Below are 20,152 nucleotides of genomic sequence, written 5' to 3'. Positions count from 1 at the left end.
TGTCCATTCTCCACAGCCATCCCACTTTTCTTATTGCAGCATGTCAAGTACCGGGACAACATTTTTGCATCAAAATGTGTTGAGTACCAAATTTGGCAAGTTTTGAAACAGTCAAGTACTGAGGTACCACTGTACTGGAAAATCCAAACAGCTTGACATTTGATGGTTCCACTCATTAATACTAAAAATTCACTTAGTTTGTGTGCAGCTGCAGTTCATTTAATAGCTTATACAGAAAAACAGGATGAATTGGCAATAATAATAATAATAATAATCACCCCATATGAACAACCTTAGATTACAACTATATATGCTAAGTAAGTCTAAATCAAACAAATGCCTAAATCAAGTCGTCATATTAAACCATCATGTTTGTTCAATTAAGCCTTGTTAACTTGAACATAGCCTATAACTATGTTAGGTCATGGTTTATGGCCTGGAATGTTGTTTAAACATGGTCACTGTATGTTAGAGATCAGATCTGTCCTCAGAATTTCACCTGGTATCTGCAAATTCCAAGAAGCCCACCATTTTATCACACAACTCTGTCCTCTGAGACTGTTTGAAAACCAAGGGTATTACTGATTTGGGCACATTTTTAATATGGTTAAATGAAGCCCCCTGGTGGTCAATGTTGAAGGAGCGAAAGAAAAACAAGGATGGGAACAATATATGGGATGGCTGCAATAAATATTCTGAACTACAATTACATTGAATATTATAATTGGTGATTCATTATGTAGTAAAAAAACAGCTGTTGTCTTAAAATAGTCTGCGAATAAGGCTAGCACATTAAGCCACAACATGTATTTGACCGTAGCATGACATATGAATGTAAGAATTATGGCTTGTGCCCAACTTAAGAACTGTTACCGTGTTGTGTGAGCCATCAGTGGCTAAGGTCACATGCTAGCTCTGGTTTATTTAACTGTAGTTGACTAAATTAATCTAATTACTAGGTTGTACAACATACTGAACTGTGAACTACCCATATTGTTGGATCTGCAAAACAGTTAACATTTGGGTTTGCATAATTAATTGTGATTAATTTTATAGTCTGCAAATCCTGATTTTTGCTTGGTTTATTGAACCAGAAATAAATTAACTCAGTAAGCATGTCTATAAACATGCTCACAATCCCACAAACTAGTCTAGTATATTTTGTGAACTCAGCCACTACCTTACAAAAAGAGCTTATTTTTAAAAAAGTTGGGTTTTCACATTATGCTATCATATGACTTGTTTAATTTTGGCATAGTATAGTGTGTGAGTTGTAGTTTGTAAACCATTGTTCCTATGATAGCATGATTTAACAATGGCTTGTTCAAATCATAGTTAAAATAGACCATGACTCCATGTAATAAGTGATCCAGGGCGTATCTTTCTTTCACCAGGGTGGGATTTTTGATCATGTTTCCAGGTAAAGCTTGTGTGCAACAGAGCTTCAGGCTGGGTTTGAATAATATGTAAGGTAAAATTTGGTTGGTTACACAATAACTTAACTAGGTCAGGTAGTGGGGGGCATATGCAGAACATAGCAAGATGTTACTCTTAGATACTGTTAGTGGCTTAGTATGTTGCACAAGTCTAGTCCATATGGTTAGTTTATAGTTCAGTATGTAGTCAAACATAGGCAATTGGGTTAAATCATGGATTAACTTGTTATGTGAATGTAGCCCTGCTGCTTCTCATTTTAGCATTGTTAATAGAAAGGAATTAGACAGTTCTGAATATTCTAATGTCTGAATCCCCAAAGATAGTGACCATGCTCATCATCAGTGCCGATAATCCTTAACCTACAACAGTTCATTTAGTGATCGAAGTTACAATGGCACTAAAAAAAGTGACTTATGACCATTTTTCACACTTACAACCATTGAGGCATCCCCATGGTCCCATGATCAAAATTTGCATGCCTGGCAACTTGCATGTATTTATGACAGTTGCAATGTCCCAGGGTTTTTGTGATCACCTTTTGCAATCTTCTGACAAGCAAAGTCATTGGGGAAGCTAGGCTCAATTAACAACTATATTACTAACTGAACAACTGCAGTGATTCATTTAACAACTCTGACAAGAAAGGTTGTAAAATGGGGCAAAATTCACGTAACAACTTTCTCACTTAGCAACAGAAATTTTGGGCTCAATTGTGTTGTAAGTCGAAGACTACCTGTATAACATTAGGGAACTGTAACCTTAACATATCTGGGATAGTAAGACTGCAGTTAAATAATGTACTTAGGAACTTTAGGTAGTGTTTCATGAGATTTTATGACATACTAGCTGTTCCCAGCCATGCGTTGCTGTGGCTCAGTCTGGTTAAATGGAAAAGAAAGAAAAGAGAAAGCGCACGTTTGTAATATGTTTAATTTCACAATGCTTGTGGGTATACAATATTTTTTATTGTCTGTGCAGATATAGAGATTGTCTGAAATCGTAGTGTGTGTTGCTTTTATGTCCAACAGATGGTGCTGTTTTTCACAAAAAGCATGTTTTTACTTGTCACAGGTGTGACATCTATATAATATAGGTATATAAAAACACGTGCTTATTCAAATGCAACATTGTGTCAAAATTTCAAAGCAATCGGTGAAGATTTAAGATTTTGAACAAACAAACATTTACATTTTTATTTATATAGATAGATAGAAGATAGATGATAAATATCCTTTCCAGTCAGTGATTGTGGAGAGTTGCAGTTTGGCCAATGTTCTAAATGCTCAAAAAGTGATTTATGACACATCCATTACACTGTTACAGCATCCCAGGAGCATGTAATTGCAATCCAAGCACATGACAATCAGCTCACATTTACAACATTTGCAGCATTTCAGAGTCATGAAACATTCATGATCTGCAACCTTCCCAGTTGGTTTCAGACAAGCAAAGCCAAAGGGGATGCTGGCAGGGAGAGTGACAAATCACGATCACACAATGTTTCCCATAACTGTTGAGGCAAAAAAAGTTATAAAATTGGGTGTGATGATGTGATGCTTCACTTAACAACCACACCATTTAGCAATGAATTTGCAATTATGGTGATAAGTCAAGAACTGTACAGTATGCCTGAATGGTTTACTATACTGGGCCAATGGGTGGCAGCATCATACATGCCAAAATATATTCAAAGCAGGAAATTGGAGCAAGTTGTTTTCACGTCTAGATCCCATTCAATGTAAGTAATAATTTATAAATGTATCTCTCCTACATTTTCAAAGCTAGCTTTCTGGCACAATAGAATTTGGTGAAAATAAGTGATATATAAACTTACAGGAGATAATAATAACAGAATAGGTAAAATGATCATTACTACATAAGTGTTTTAAATATGTAGACAACCCTGTGATCTGTTGGGTCATTGAGAGGAAAATAGTGCAGTCGCATGTGAGGAGAATGAACATTAAATTTTAGGTTAACCATATTTTATTTACCCCAGTTCTGCACAGTTCCATGATCATCTAAGAAGAGTATATAGCATAAATAGAAATTGAATTTAATTGAATTGAATACTTTATTGGCCAAGTGTGATTAACACACAAGGAATTTGTCTCCAGTGCAGAAGCTCTCACTGTACATGCAGAGCAACAGAATAATGATGATAATCATAATAATGATACCAATAAAAGAAAAAATGGATAAATTTCTTACAATACAAATTGGCTATAAAAAATACCATTTAGCTTTTTCATAACTTGTATTTAAATTTGATATTTTATAGATTGTATTCTTTCTTTCTTTTCTTTTCCTTTATTTCTTTTTTTCTTTTTTTTTCTTTCTTTTCTAAGTATTTTTTTAATGTTTATGTTTTTATTGTTATATATATATTATTGTTAATTACCTTATAAGTTGATTAATTTTTTTTAGAATTTTTAAAATTTTAATTAAGCCTATATCCAGCTCTGGGAAGCTTGGGGGGGGGATGGAGGGGGGTGGTTTGGGAGGGTTTGGGGGAGGGTTGTTTTATTTTTTGTTGTTGTTGTTTTTGTTTTTTGTAAAACTTTTAAAAAAAATTTCAATAAAAAAAATAATGATACCAATAAAAGGAGAGAAATAAAATAAGAAGGTAAATAATACTACAGCCATACTAGATAAATAAATACAGACATATAAGAAAAATATTTATAGTGACAAATATACTTCAATAAGTCAATATTTATTTACCTAAACAGAGAAACAGACCATGTGCTTGCAAAAAAGAGCAATGGGAGTGGGAACAACTTCTGATTTCCTCCTGGTTTCTCCAATAACTTGGCTTATGGGAAACTTGCAGTTAGCGTCAAAAATCATAGTCATGTGACCGTAAAAATGTTGCAACAGCCCAACTTTGGGAATAAAATTGGTCTAAACATTATGAAAATTTCAATTCCACAAAAGTAATATGTCCTGTATTTTTTATATATTCTTTAATTTAGTGGATTTTAGGAATCTTGATTTAAAAATTCTTGAAGTAGAATTTGGGCTAACTTGATGATGCATACAGATAAACAATGAAAGTTTTATTACTATATTATATTATTTATAGTGGATAATAAAGTAAAATAAAATTGTAAGAATCATGTCTAAGCAAAAATGACTTTGCTTATTGCCAAAAAAAAGTAAGAAAGTACGCATGACTGACTTATTTTTATTGAACTAATCCAATTCACTGGATTTATATAATCATTGGTTAGCATTAAAGTACAGGTGTTTTAATAAATACGATTAATTAAAATAACCAAGTCTTTAATGGGACTTATTAAAAGTAGCTGATTTAGAGTAGTTCATAAAAGCCTGCATAAAGATGCAGCTGCTTTTTAAAAATGGCTGCATCCCTTGTTCCTATAAATTACAAATCTACTTAAGATGACTCTTCATTCTCTTTGGAGCAGGCCCAACATAAATTAGCAAAGCACAGCAGTCACAAAAACATATTTACGGTATAAATCATGCATCATCTAAACACATAGGATGAATTTGTAGGATCAAATTGTCTGGGTGTACAACTCTTCATGGATAAGGATTTCCTACATCAATTTTAGATGACTGATAACCAGTTTCAAATGCAGGAAGCCCACAAAGATAGCTAGAAGTATAATTTCCTGCTTTTGTCAAGGCTGGTCCATTTCAGGAAAGAAATCCAATTTACAGAGGAAAATATAAACTTAGTTTGCTCGTGTGATTGATGGGGAGATGTAAATGCATCAAAAAGATGGTGTACCTAAACCCTATATTCAAAATCTACAATCAAGCAGTTTTTTTCTCCTTGTAAGTATTTTAAAAAACTCAGTGCATGTTTAGGAAACTAAGCATTCAGTTTATCGATCAGCTATAACAGTGGTTCTCAACCTGTGGGTCGGGACCCCATTTGGGGTCGAACGACCATTTCACGGGGGTCGCCAAACAAGGCTGTCCACCATTTTTTTCCCCTTTGGCCACGCCCCTGGCACCCAGTGATGTATAAGTGGTTGGGGGTCACCACAACATGGGGAATTGTATTATGGGGGTCGCGGCATTAGAAAGGTTGAGAACCACTGAGCTATAATCTCTGTATTTATTCATATTTTTATACCAAGCCTATTAAGTAACTCACATATTGTACATCAAACCTTTTAGAGCCTAATTTCAGCTTCCATTGCACTCATTTCACATGCTAGTAAAGTTATGCTTAAAATCCTACAAGTTAGACTCCAGCAGTATGTGGATCGAGAACTACCAGAAGTACAGGCAGGATTTCAAAGAGATCAAATTGCCAACATACGCTGGATCATGGAGAAAGCTAGGGAGTTCCAGAAAAACATCTACTTCTGCTTCATTGACTATGCTAAAGCCTTTGATTGTGTAGATCACAACAAATTGTGGCAAGTTCTTAAAGAGGTGGGAATACCAGACCACCTTATTTGTCTCTTGAGAAACCTATATGCGGGTCAAGAAGCAACAGTGAGAACTGGTTGAACCACTGATTGGTTCAAAATTGGAAAAGGAGTCCGGCAAGACTGTATATTGTCGCCCTGCCTATTTAACTTATATGCAGAGTACATCATGAGAAAGGCAGGGCTAGATGAATCAAAAGTTGGAATTAAGATTGCCGGGAGAAATATCAACAACCTAAGATATGCAGATGATACCACTCTAATGGCAGAAAGTAAAGAGGAACTAAAGAGCCTCTTGATGCGGGTGAAGAAGGAGAGTGCAAAAGTTGGCTTGAAACTCAACATTAAGAAAACCAAAATCATGGCATTCAGCCCTCTCAATTCCTGGCAAATAGATGGGGAAGAAATGGAGGTAGTGACAGATTTTATTTTTCTGGGCTCCAAGATCACCTCAGATGGGGACTGCAGCCAAGAAATTAAAAGACGCTTGCTCCTGGGGAGGAAAACTATGGCAAATCTAGACAGCATACTAAAAAGCAGAGACATCACCCTGCCAACAAAAGTGCGTATAGTCCAGGCCATGTTTTTTCCAGTTGCAATGTATGGCTGTGAAAGTTGGACCATAAGAAAGGCTGAGCGCAAAAGAATTGAGGCCTTTGAACTATGGTGCTGGAGAAGACTCCTGCGAGTCCCTTGGACTGCAAGGCGTTCAAACCGGTCAGTCCTAAAAGAGATCAACCCCGACTGCTCTTTAGAAGGCCCGATCCTGAAGTTGAAACTCAAATACTTTGGCCACCTAATGAGAAGGAAGGACTCACTGGAGAAGGGCCTAATGCTGGGAAAGATTGAGGGCAATAGAAGAAGGGGACGACAGAGAATGAGATGGATGGATGGAGTCACTGAAGCAGTAGGTGTGAACTTAAATGGACTCCAGAAGATGGTAGAGGACAGGAAGACTTGGAGGAACGTTGTCCATGGGGTAGCGATGGGTCAGACACGACTTCGCAATTAACAACAACAACAACAACAATTTCAGCTTGAAAGTTAGGCAAATGCTGACATGTTTCCCATTGAAACTTTTAAGTGGTTAATTTCGGTTAAATCATTATTAATAAGACAATGTGAACTTGACTTTTGTTGAGATAGCCTCATCAAATCAATCGAATAAATATTTTAGTGGGAAACTTGCTACCATTCATTCCTCAGTTCCTTTCCCTCAAAATCAGCGTGGGGCTTATAAACAGCCTAAAAATTGAGGGGAGGGGAAAAAAGGAAACTTAAGCACGGCTCAAATGCGGTGGGTAGCTAGTCCTCCCACGGATAAAGCACTTCTCAAGAAGGGAACTAGTCTAGTGCTGGAAACCACTGCCACTTAATGCCTCTGGGGGTCGGCTATAATACATGGGTGCAATTCGAAATGGCTTTAGATATTCTCCGAGGAAACGTTTTACTGTATGTACTTAAACGTCGAAGAAGTTTTGAGCTCCTTCAGGAGATCTCTAGCATGAAGGATGTGGGCATGGTAAGGATAAAGGTGGATGGAATCCGCAGCTACTACCATAAGTATGGGACGAGGCTGCTTCTTACTCTCAGGCGCTGCACTTACTAAGGAGATGCTGAGGAAAGGCACCGTGATCCGCATATACTTGAGTTAGAGCTGTAGCAGTTAGAGTACAGAGGGTAAGAAGAACGGAGCATGGCGCCCTCTCAGCGATTCTCCAATCAGTAGTCAACTTTCTGAATGGCTGGTATTGGGGTGCTGCTCTCTAGAGAAAAAAAAATGGTAAAACTTAAAACAGGTTTCATTTTTCAAAAGGAGAATCAACAAGCAAAAAGCGACAATATGCAGAATCATTGCTTGGCCGATGTAACGAAGAACACCTTGCACTCGATTCCTTTTTTCTAAATCCTAGTTCAGCCAAAAATTTTGAATACTAAAACTTTTTAAAAATTATGTTTACGCGGTGAGAGGGCGTTTTATGGTGGTGGTTGTTGACAAATGTTAGGCTAATATAGACGATCGTATAATCTTCTTAGCTATCAGATATCGATCACTCTGATTTTTGTACGTGATATTCCTAAAATTTGAATTTTTTAACGAAAAATCTCCAATACTAAATACTCAAGTCGCAGCACTTTACTTAAACTGGATCTAGTCCAAATTCAGTGTTCACTAGTAAACAGAACACAAGCTTAGCTTTTTGTTTTAAGCCTAAGTTTAAAATTTTTCCCCATTCATTAAAAAGAACAGGCAAATCTGTTTTTGCTGCCTTTTAATAGGGAGAAGGTGGGGGCGCTGTTGGCCAATCACAGTCTTGAGAAAACACTGAAATCCCCCCCCCCCAAAAGGCAAAACAGACTCGGAAGCTGAGCCTTTGTATGAATCTGTAAGCGATCTGAGTGTGCGCACGTCAAGTACGTAAGGCCCCTCTTCGTCGCAGTCTCCTAAGATAAAGGCGAACTCAACGAAAATGGCGGATAGGTTTTCCCGCTTCAACGAAGACAGGGACTTCCAGGTATCGATACCCACGGCGAGAAATGGCGGCTGTATTTGACTGTAGTATATGGGAGCTCTCTGTTCTTCCTTTTGAGGGGGGGGTCAAAGGAAAATAGGGGTGCCCACTCTCGCTTCAAAGTGTTATTCCATATAGTTAAGGCCTCTTCGTTCAGGGTTTCCGTCGCCCATTCGGTTCATCTTTGCGGAGCCGTTTGAGGTGTTTGTCCTTTTGCTGTTTTTTTTTCGGGGGGGGGGGGGGATTGAGGTTTCCTTTTCCAAGTCAGATTTCTACCGCAGACGTGGCTCCCCAGAAACATAGTATAGAATCTTTCTCTTTTGAAGTTTAGTTGGGAATGAGATGATGCTCTTCTGTTTCATACTTTTTATCCGGTTTCTTAAAGACAGGTTCTTTGTTTTTTCTCTTTCATGCATACACCTGACTCGAATAGAGTATATATTCTGCTTTTATTCCCTTTAGCTTATAGGGGATAAGAGAAAGAGAAATGTTTTAGGATTACTAACCATATTTTATTGATCGCTTCCTTGCCTTCCGTCAAGGATTTAAATATTGTAGACGAAATGGCCTCCTTTTTTCTCCTGTATAATGCACACTTTCAGGTAGAATTTCTGGGTAATGAACGTTTCCAATTACTTTTAAGGGGCTTCTTATTATAGGATGGTTTCTCCATCTGATCTCCGTTTAATGTAAAAATGGGTATTTTATGGTGAAGGGAATGCTTTGATAATAATCAAAGATGGAAGTGGAGATGTTAAAAATGTACTATTTAGTATTTTCTCTTTTCCGGTCCTTAGCATGTGGAAAAACGTGTTGTATTAAAGAAAAATAAGGTGCTAATTCTTGTTAATGAGGATATCATTTCTTCTATATTGATGATTTTGCATTTTAAAGAAAACAATCCTCCACTCACGTTTTTTGTAGCTTTATAAAATCAGAATTTTTGCTGCCTGATGCAGATTGAAGAATGGTGATGGGAAAGCAAGGATCAAGCTATATGACCTTTTTTCCCATCCTGTGTATATCATTAATTGGCCTTTCTCCATAGGCTTAATTAAGATTACATAATTATGTTTCTTATGTCATCCATTGTTTAGTTTTTTTTATGATTAGAGCCTTTAAAATGTAATGCTAATGTGCTTTATTTAAAATGAGGGGAGGTAATCACTATAAGAGCTTTTGAAGTTACATATTTACTTAAAATAAGTTTATCTCACTTTTCTATTTGATTATGGGTGCCTCTTTTATTACTTAGGTTTTCTTGCCAGCCAGAAACAAATCTTTGTAGCAGAAATTTTGGACATACACAGCAATTTAAAATTGTCAAGGTTTTTGCTTATTGAATATTATCTATAATCATTTAAATCTTGCAATAGGCAAATAATAGTCATGATTACTTACATATTGCATAAAAAAGCTTTGAATGTTTAAGCATTGTCAAAAATCTCTTGAATCTCCTTTTTTGCACTATTGATTCATTTTGATATAAACATTTAGATGTAAAGTTTATATTATATACTTTACATTCAGATTTCTATTTTTTTTAAATGTCAGTGTTTGCTAGAAATGAGTATCTGTATTATCATACCTTATATACTAGCTTTGTGTTTGAAAAACACTGGCTATTGAGTAGATAATGGGCATGTGTGTATGTATATGTTATATGTATATATGTGTGTGTGTATGTGTGTAATTATAGTTCCCTGCATAAAAGTAAAGCTTTTTGCAGTTTCAGAAGAAAGTACTGCATTATGCTGAACCTATCTGTAATAGCAATGGGAGCAGAAAATGAATATTGGCTTTCCTTTCTAGATATCTGATGAAGACTGAAATGTGAACTCTAGTTTGCAGCAGAAATAATTCTGGAGTTCTTTCTTCAGCAATAGGACTTTATTTCTGAATTGTTGGAAACAAGAAACCATGTTGATACATGAATTGGAGATAGTTGTACATCCTCTTCCATTTCTTTAGGAATATTTTTAGTAATGGACATATGACATATTCTGTGGGATGATAATATTTTAAACAGCTATCTTCAAAAATGCAACAGCCATTGATGTCTGTTTTATTGTAAAATATCTCAAAAACTTTTTCTTGCATATAAAAGTGATATAATTTATACAGATTTACAGTTATTTCATAAAAAATTCATAGTTAACTGCTATTTAAACATTGACAGAGATATTCAGTTGATTGTTGGGTTTTTATTGTCCTGAAATTGTCATATAGTTATTAATATGGCATATCTAAAATGTACTGTATGTCTTTTAAGTAGAGACATTTATTATCTTTATTATCTTGATTTTCTTAATGGGATATAATATATAAGTAATTGGATCTTATTTTCTTGTTTTATCTTGTACTTGTAAGATAATGCAAGGGACAGTTAGAAAACAGTTCTCTTCTAAGAGAGCAAGGATACAATCTCTGATGATCTGGTCTTAAAAAAAAATAACTGGCAATATAGAGAGCTTCAAATTAGACCTCCAAAGAACACAAACATAGAACCTGTTTGCAACACCTTAAAGCAGCTGCAGGATCATATCACACAGCCCTAAAAATAATGTAATTCCTGTACACATGTTATTTGGATAATTAAAGCAATTAATAACTTGGTTGAACCAACTTGCATAAAATGATTAAGCCACAGCCCTCTATTTCTAAGTGAGAAAAATAATGTACTAGGTTTAATAACCAGATTGCTGTTAAAACATTTGCAGATAAGAGATTCATTGGTACTGTTATTTAATAAACTAGTTTCATTAAAGGTACTGGAAAGCTATAAAAGCCAAAAATCACCCATAAGACTCAACTCCCCCCCTCACATCCTGTGGATAAAATCTTATAGTTTGATATCTTTGATGGTTTATCCCAATGACTGAAGAGCGGGTCCCTTCTGGAGGAATGGTTGACCTCCCTGTACTGTTGACCTGTCTGGTCTCAAACTCTTTGCATCTGATTGGTTTTTCTAATTCTCACATAACAGTAATGATGAAATAAAAGTTGAGATAGCCAACTTTCTTAATTAAAACTATATTTTAGAAGATTTTAAATGTTTGTATGTAGTCACAGAAATAAAAAATACTAAAGGTTAACTAAGCACCATGTGGTATGTACATACCATCAAGATCCACAACATAACCATAACCATGCCTCAAATCGTGCTTATATGGAAAAAAACTATTACTTATGAGTCATTATGTATTGTTAATCCTGTTTTAATAAATGTAAGATAATATACTTCCTTTCCACACAGACCCCTTTTGATTTCTCTGCTAGCCTCTTCTATGAAAATAGTATAATTTAAATACAATAAAACCAAAGATTACACATTGTTTTTAAAAGGTAAAAACAAAATATCACAATATCCTGTAAATCAGTGGTTCTCAACCTGTGGGTCGGGACCCCATTTGGGGTCGAATGACCATTTCACAGGGGTCGCCAAACAACGCAGTCCGCCATTTTTTCCCCCTTTTCCTTAGCTGTGCTACTCCCTTTTATTCTATTGGCTTTTGAAAGCCATTAGAATAGACTCTCTTGAATAGAGTCTAATTCTATTGGCTTTCAAAAGCCAATAGGAATTGTCCAGGCTGTCTCTGCCCTGCTGAGCCCGCCAAAAGTTCCCATTCTGCAAACGGTGCTGCACCAGTTGAGTAGTCCTCGACTTATGACCGGTTGAGTAGTCCTCAACTTAACGACCGGTTGGGGGTCGCGGCATTAAAAAGGTTGAGAACCACTGCTGTAAATGTTGGGAACTACACTGGCTTTTACTACAGGATTCAAGGTGCTATTTATGAAGCCCTACATAGAGTAGAAACAGATTATACCTGAGATCTCCCTTCATCCCACATACTGCAACAAAAAGGATAAACTCTGGGTCCCTTCTCTGAAATAATGTCATCTTGTGTGATCCAGAAAGCTTGCCTTCTTGGTGATAGTCCCTGACCTTTGGAAATTCTCCCACCCAATATATTTATGACCCTGCAGACCTTTAGAAAGGCCCGGTTCTTTCTCCAGTTGTTTAATCAGAATGATAGGATACAATTTTTTTTCCAATTTTTTTATTTACACATTACAAGAAAAAAATGACAAAAGACCTAAAACTATATACATGCAAAACAACTGTATGTACCTATTGAAACAATTGTTTTTTAAATTAAGGGTAAAAATAGAAAACAAAATAGAAAAAACTAAGAAAGAGAAAGTGGTTCCCATTTTTAAGAAAAGCGTTCCCATCTTCAAGAAAGGGCAAAAAACAGACCCAAGAAACTACAGACTAATCAGTTTAATATCAATACCTGGGAAGATTCTAGAAAAGATAATCAAAAAACAGATCTGTGAACAACTAGAAGCAAACAAAGTTGTAACTAGTAGCTAGCATGGGTTTGTTAAAAAGAGATCATGCCAAACCAATCTTATTTCATTATTCAATAAAGTGACTAAACTAGTAGACCAGTGAAATGCTGTGGATGTAGTATACTTAGTTTTCAGTAAGGCATTTGATAAAGTAGACCACAACCTACTCCTTGGTAAGCTAGAAAAAGGTGGAATAGACAACATCACCATCAGATGGATATGTAGCTGGCTGGCAAACTGTACTCAACAAGTAGTCCTCAATGGCACCACATCCACATGGAGAGAAGTAAGCAGTGGGGTACCACAAGGTTCTATCTTAGGCCCGTACTCTTCAATATCTTCATCAATGACTTAGATGAGGGAATTGAAGGGGAACTCATCAAATCTGCAGATGACACCAAACTGACAGGAGTAGCCAACACCCCAGAAGACAAACTCAGGATCCAAAAAGATCTTGACAAATTTGAGCAATGGGCCCTATCCAACAAAATGAGTTTCAATGTGGAGAAAAGCAAAGTTTTACATTTAGGCAGTTAAAATCAAAGGTACAAGTACAAATTAGGCGAGATCTGGCTCAAAAACAATAATTGTGAGAGGGACCTTGGACGATCACTTGACTATGAGCCAGCAGTGTGCAGCAGTAACCAAAAAAGCTAATATAATCCTGAGTTGTATAAACAGAGGCATACATTCAACATCATGCAAAGTATTAGTACCACTTTATAAAACCCTAGTAAGACCACACCTGGAATACTGCAGCCAATTTTGGTCACCGTATCACAAAAAAAGATGTTGAGAATTTGGAAAAAATTCAGAGAAGACCAACCAAGATGATCAAAGACCTGGAGACTAAAACATACGAAGAACAGTTGTGGGACTTTTGTTTGGCTAGTCTAAATAAAAGAAGAAATAGGGGAGACATGATAGCAGTATTCCAGTATTGGAGGGCTGCCACAAAGAAAAGGGGGGGGGTGTCACATTATTTACCAAAGCACCAGAGGGAAGGACGAGAAACAATGGTTGGAAACTGATCGAAGAGAGAAGCAACCTGGAATTAAAGAGAAACTTCCTGACAGTGAGGACAATTAACCAGTGGAACAGCTTGCCTCCAGAAATTGTGGGCACTTCATCACTGGAAATTTTTAAGAAGAGACTAGATAGTTACTTGTCTGAGATGATGTAGGTTCTCCTGTTTGAGCAGGGGGCTGAACTAGAAGACCTCCAAGGTCCCTTCCAGCTTTATTCTATTCTAAGGTTACAAATATTCTTTAGGGGCTACCCATATAGAACACATTGTAGAGATATACTTAAGAGGTGACTGTCTAATTCAGAGGTCCCCAATCTTTTGAACACCAGGACTGGTTCCGTGGAGAGAGGGGACGTGGTTTCATGTACTGCCTGCATCCCACGGATGGGGCTTTGCTTATTTGTGTGGACCAATTTGTGGCATGCTGTAGCCTGGTGCCAGTCCACGGACCGGGGTTGGGGATCCCTGATCTAATTGGAGGCTCCCAAATCAGGCAGGGCCACAATTGGCACACAAGATCAAGTTGTGCAAAGGTCTCCTGAAACTATGTTTTTAGAAGAACCCCCAGATTGTATTCTGCCTCTGAATTGGAGAGTGCCTCCTTCTCAGCATCAACAATGAAAATCTCCAGACCAGAGATAAGGAGGATCAAGGATCTGTAAATAGTCAGCCTTGCTAGGGTTGAATTGAAACTTATTCTTCCCTACTCTGACCACTTTTAGAAACTGGGATAGAACCTTGACAACACTGATTGATCAGCCAGGAACAGCTATATATAACTGAGTATCATCAGTGTACTGATGATATTGCATCCCATACCTATAAATGGCCTCCTCCAACTTTATGTAGATATGGGGTGAGGGGAGAGCCATGAGGAACTCTGCAAAACAGAGGCCTAGGATAGACCATTCCCTGGACACCAACAATGACTAGAAGTGGTGATGAGTAAAGGAGAAGAACTGTAACAAATTTCCCAACCCCCTGAGCCAGTCCAGAAACCATGGTCAATCATATTGAAGTTTATTGAGAGATCAAGAAAAGCCAGGATGGATGGACTTCCCCCATCCTGAACTGGTCAATAGGCCATCAGCAACCAATACTTTCTCTGTACTGTGTCTCAGTGTGAAACCAAATTAGAAGGACTCCAAATAACCATTCCTTCAGGATCATTTCAATAACCTATTTTTTTAGATATTGGACGAGAGTAAGGAACATGATGATGGAAAATTCAGAAGTCCAAAACAACAAATGGCATTCAGAAGGTAATATTTGGAAGTGGATCAGACAGATACTTCCCTAATTTAGCCATATAGGGCTGGTGTAACTAATAGGGCTAACAGTTGAAATCAGGATGAATATTGCCCATTCAGCAATGGTTTCTTTCAAACAGTACTCTATGGACAGATCCACCAATATGCTCACTCTCTTAAGGCTTTAACCAATCAGGAGGGGTACAAATCTAAAATGCAAACCCTAATAGCTAACAGCTCCAAAGATCCTCTTTACTTCCTCAGAACTAAAAGCATTATCTCCTCCAAGATAACAACACAAGATCATATCTCATCACTTCCATAGAATTTGCATAGTTGGAATCAAATTCAGTATGAATCCAAGCAATTTTATCACCAGGTTCCAAAAGCAATCCTCACATTTATCTTGTAAATATTTCCCTGATCCTTTCCTATAAGAGATCAAGTCACATTGAACAAAGCTGATCGCTGTCACTTGGAAGACACATTAAGAGGGGAGGAATGAATACATTTTGCCATTCCTATTCATATAAGATAAGCCTTAAGGAAGGTCTGTGTTCAGTCATATCACACTTTATCTTCTTCCAAGCAGTACTATAGGTATTTCTTCTGTAAGTTTATCCATGTCCTTTGTAAATTGAGGCCCATTGGGGTCTGCATACAGAGAATCCACATTGATACAATTTTATCCAAGGCTATTATCTTTTCATTCTAAGCTATGACTAATACTTCATTAACCTGAGATGGATTGATTGCATAGATTCTGTCCTTCTGTGGTAAAGAGTACCTTTAGTAAATTCCAATTTTAATAAGGAATGATAGTGTCCACAATAAGGAACTGATAAAAATATCACCCAATGATAGCATTTACTGTCACTACTGTGAAACAAAAAACAAGCTTAATGTAGTTAATTGGGGCCTTGGTAAGTTGGATCACCTCTGTGATGGCATGAACTTTAAAGATGCACCCAGGGAAGGCACCATAAGCCAAGGGAATTGCACCATGAATCTAGACAGAATATAGAGCAGCAAGGGATTCTGATAACAGCAAGTAGTAATTCTAACATCCCTAAGGTCCATCCTCACAATGGATTCTCTCCTATTCACCTTTTGCATGCTTAAAAGAAGAAACCAGACTTCTATGCCTATTTAGCAGACTTTTTAATTTTTTTCACACATGTATTAGTGTTTATGCTTGCAAATGAATGTAATCATTGTTTAATAATCAATTTCAATCATTTTTGAGCGATCAAGAGTGTCTTTTAAATTACATTTGTCTCATTTGGCAAGTAATATATCACAAATTTTGCTGAAAATTTTAGTTTCATTTGTTAAATTCTGGCTTATTCTTCCTCCAATTTTTATTAGAGAAGAATGAGTGTATGATCTCACTACTTTCTATAGTTTGTTTTACCTTATAGAAAAACATTACACTATGATTTAGCAGCGCATGTGATGTGACATAGGCTTTTGTACTAGTTAGTAGACAGTTGTTGTTGTTGTTAATTGCGAAGTCGTGTCCGACCCATCGCGACCCCATGGACAACGTTCCTCCAGGTCTTCCTGTCCTCTACCATCTTCTGGAGTCCATTTAAGTTCTCACCTACTGCTTCTAGTAGACAGTAGTAGTCTTTAAATTCAGGTTGCTAATACATAGGCAAAAGGAAATAATACTGCATGAATTTTTTGTTAATGTCAGCAGTTTGAAGACATTGATATCAATATGAATAACTTGAAAATATTTTTTTCCTTAAAAATTCAACTTTATACCCATAATTCCCAGATTTGGTACTTCAGTACCTGGGATGCTGCAGCAAACTTGTAGGGGCATTGTTAGATCACAACTACTTGCTTGAGGTAATTCACCATTTTAGGGGCATTAAAAAAATTGTTTAGGGGTCTGTGAACCAAGAAAGTTTGAGAACCATTACTCTATAGTCTCTTTTTCTTTAAATACAGATAATTCTTAATTTATGACCAATCACTTAGCTGACCAATTGAAATTACAACACACTGAAAAGCAATTTACGACCCAGTTTTCGAGTTCCAGCGGCTGCACATTCACTTGCAGTCACATGATTATATTTATGATGCTTGACAATTGACTAACCTTTATGGCCTATTTCAGTGTTCTAAACCAGGGCTTTTCAACCTTTTCACCCATTGTACCACTTTTAGGATATGGCAACATCCGAGTATCACCAGTCGCCTAGCAAGGTGTCAAAAACTTGATGACCAAATAAAAGGGAAAAAGTGATAAAGTACAGGTAGTCCTCGACTTACAACAGTTCACTTAGTGACTGTTAGAAGTTACAATGACACTTTAAAAAGTGCCTCCCAAGTGCCTGCCCACCCGGATACGCTCTTCCTCCTGTCCGAGGTTTTCATTGTTGTGAGCATTTCTGTTCAGGATTGGCAGCGGGGGTGGGGGGGGGTGTTTGGTTTTTATTCCCCCCCATCTGCTGGGTGGTTGCAGCAGGTTTTGGTCATTTCACATGACCCTGGAACACTGTGACCGTCATAAATATGAATCAGTTGCCAAGCATCTGAATGTAAATCACAAGACCCTGGAGATGCTGCAACATTCCAGCTGATCGGCGCTTCTTCTGGGCTCAGCAGAAGCACCAGGATCAGTGCTGCTTTCAGCTGGTGCTTCTTCAGGGCTCAGCAGAAGCACCAGGATCAGCGCTGAGCTACAGCTGGAGCCTGGCACTGATCCCGGCGCTTCCGCTGAGCCCTGACAGCCCTGCAGCTCCAGGCATCTCTCGCTCAGGCTTGTGCAGTGCTGCCACCGGTTCAGCTTATTCCCCTCCCCCGCTACCACTTTTCTAGGATGGTCGCGTACCACCTGCCAGGTGCCAATGTACCACTGGTTGAAAAGCCCTGTTCTAAACTTTATGATTTTTTTTGCTGGTTTTCTGGCAAAAAAAATGCCAATAGGAATACATTGCTTCACTTAATGATTGCTTTATGATCATGGTGTTCTCTTAATTACTGCTGCAAAAATACCATAAAATCAGATCTGGTCACATGGGGGTCTTATTGTAAAACTGTCATAACTTGCAATGGAAATTCCAGGTTCAGTGATGGGATTCAGCCGGTTCACACCGGTTTGGCAGAATTGGTAGCTAAATTTTGTTGAGTTCGGAGAACTGGCTGAATGCACACCGCTTCTGAAAGTCCGTTCTTGGCCTGGAAGGCCTGGAGGAGGTGTCCCAGGCCTAGAATGGCCTGCCAGAAGTGTGGGGATGCCACTTCCGGAAGTCCGTTCTAGGCCTCGGAAGCCCAGGCCTGCATCCACGCAGAGAACCAGTTACTCAGGGATTTGAATCCCTCCACTCTCCAGGTTCCATTATGGTCATATGTCGAGGTCTACCCATAAATACTATTATGATACAGTGACAAGATGTACTAACTTTAAGGAAAAGGTGGAAGAGACAGGATCAGAAAAAGGAAAGAAAGCGAGGTTGTCATGCAGGAATACAAGCTAATTTGAGGGCTAATCCACATGGACCTCCATTTCCATCTGTCCTGTTTGCCATTGTTTGCTCCCTAAAAACTAAAATGAATGTTCTGTAACTTGACCTGGCCACGAACAAGGAGTGTATATTGGAGGTGGTTACCTTTGAGAGCGCTATCCAACGAAATTTCATTTTGATGTATGCCAATTGGTGTACGTTCAAAGTGACAATAAAGTTGTTATTATTATTATTAACTCAACTGCTAATAAGTTATTTATTAGAAGTCTAAAAGACAAAATAAGACCAACTTCTTTTGAGAGTAGATTTTCTTATTCGATCCTCCGGAGACTTCAGCTTCTTTCATGTGACCAGGCAGATTAATATTCATTAATTTACTCAAATTTATAGTTTATTTTGTACCTGTAATATAGTATTAAACAGGGTTATTTGAATTGTAAATTGATCCAATGTGTTTTAAATGTAGTAGTATTTGCAGATCCTTTAATTATATAGTCTACTCACCTACAGTCTGTTTTGTTTTGTGAATAAGTACAAAGTAAGATTATGGATATAAACATGGGCATCTGTTAAGAGGCAATGACAAGTGTCCATAAATGAACATCTAATGATTCAGATTGAGAGATGTTAACACAGTTGTCATAGATGTGGGTCTGGCTACTTGAGGAATGCTTGATCTCCACTCATTCGTTGAGGTCAGCTAAAGGTGAATATGCTATATAGTTCTCTCAATCAAAGGCTTCAGGTCAACTGACAGTTTATGTTTAGATCCTCTACTTTTTCAGGAATTTCATAAAGGGTAAATTGATCCCTGGAAGAATGTTTCTATATTTTTGGTGTCCTTCCCTTCCCCTAGGAACCTGCATAACTTCTTTAAACATTGGTATAAAATTTGCAGCCACTGCCTAAATCCAACTTAGTTTGCCAATTGCCACAACATCCTTTTCCTCCTAATTTGAACAACAGCTCCTTTCCCACTTTCAGATGTTTTACTGATTGAGCAGTTTTGTGGCTTATGTCAAGTAAACTTTCTTTTGATTAGAGTTTCACATTTTAACTCCTCTCCTTTTGTACTATAATGACACAAAATCCATTTGAACAAGTGAATTTAACTATGTGCTTAAATTCCTTTAGATGATTCTGTTCAAGTTTAACTATTTTTCTGCCTAGACCTAAATTTGGGAAATCAAAACACAATATATTTTGGACTATGCAAAGCTGGATAACATGATTATACATGCTGCAAACAACATCCCAGGAGAGTTTTGTTGGATTGCACTAATGTATCTGTATTTGTAGGCTTTATGCATAAAAGTTAAAAGGGGCATTTGTTTATTTGAAGTGCTGCAGTATCAGGCTTAAATTTGTTCTGTTCCTTTACTAAGCAGAATATAATGGTGAATAAGAGAGTCATCTTCTATTTCAGCATTAAATTCTAAACTGATGGCTTACTTTGTATTTGCAAGATTAGAAATGAAGACTATATTCTTGCAAACTAAAAATATAGTGAAATTTTGATGCAGTCTTGTTAAGACATCACAGTTTACTTGTAAAAATAGGGACATTGTACAAATATGGAATTTTATATAAATAAGGACTAGTCCAGGAAGTTATCAGGAATCAACTCTGAGTTGAAGGGTCCTCACCCACCCAAATATCACCAACATGTACTTTACAT

General features: G+C 37.3%; 1 protein-coding gene across 1 annotated transcript in view; it reads left to right on the top strand.

The window, feature by feature from the left end:
* Positions 1–8,252: 8,252 nt before the first annotated feature.
* GPATCH8 (G-patch domain containing 8) overlaps positions 8,253–20,152 on the top strand; it is a 142,002-nt gene continuing 130,102 nt past the window's right edge. Inside the window, exon 1 of the mRNA XM_039331289.1 lies at positions 8,253–8,365. Coding sequence (XP_039187223.1) covers positions 8,321–8,365 — 45 coding nt within the window. The 5' untranslated portion in view covers positions 8,253–8,320. The remainder of the gene's footprint in view (positions 8,366–20,152) is intronic.

Source organism: Crotalus tigris, unplaced genomic scaffold, assembly GCF_016545835.1.
Source record: "Crotalus tigris isolate CLP2741 ecotype Arizona unplaced genomic scaffold, ASM1654583v1 scf7180000024437.13266115, whole genome shotgun sequence".
In the NCBI taxonomy this organism is placed as follows: Eukaryota; Metazoa; Chordata; class Lepidosauria; order Squamata; family Viperidae; genus Crotalus; species Crotalus tigris.
The sequence above is the reverse complement of the archived record's forward strand: the minus strand, read 5'-3'. Positions and strand labels throughout refer to the sequence as shown.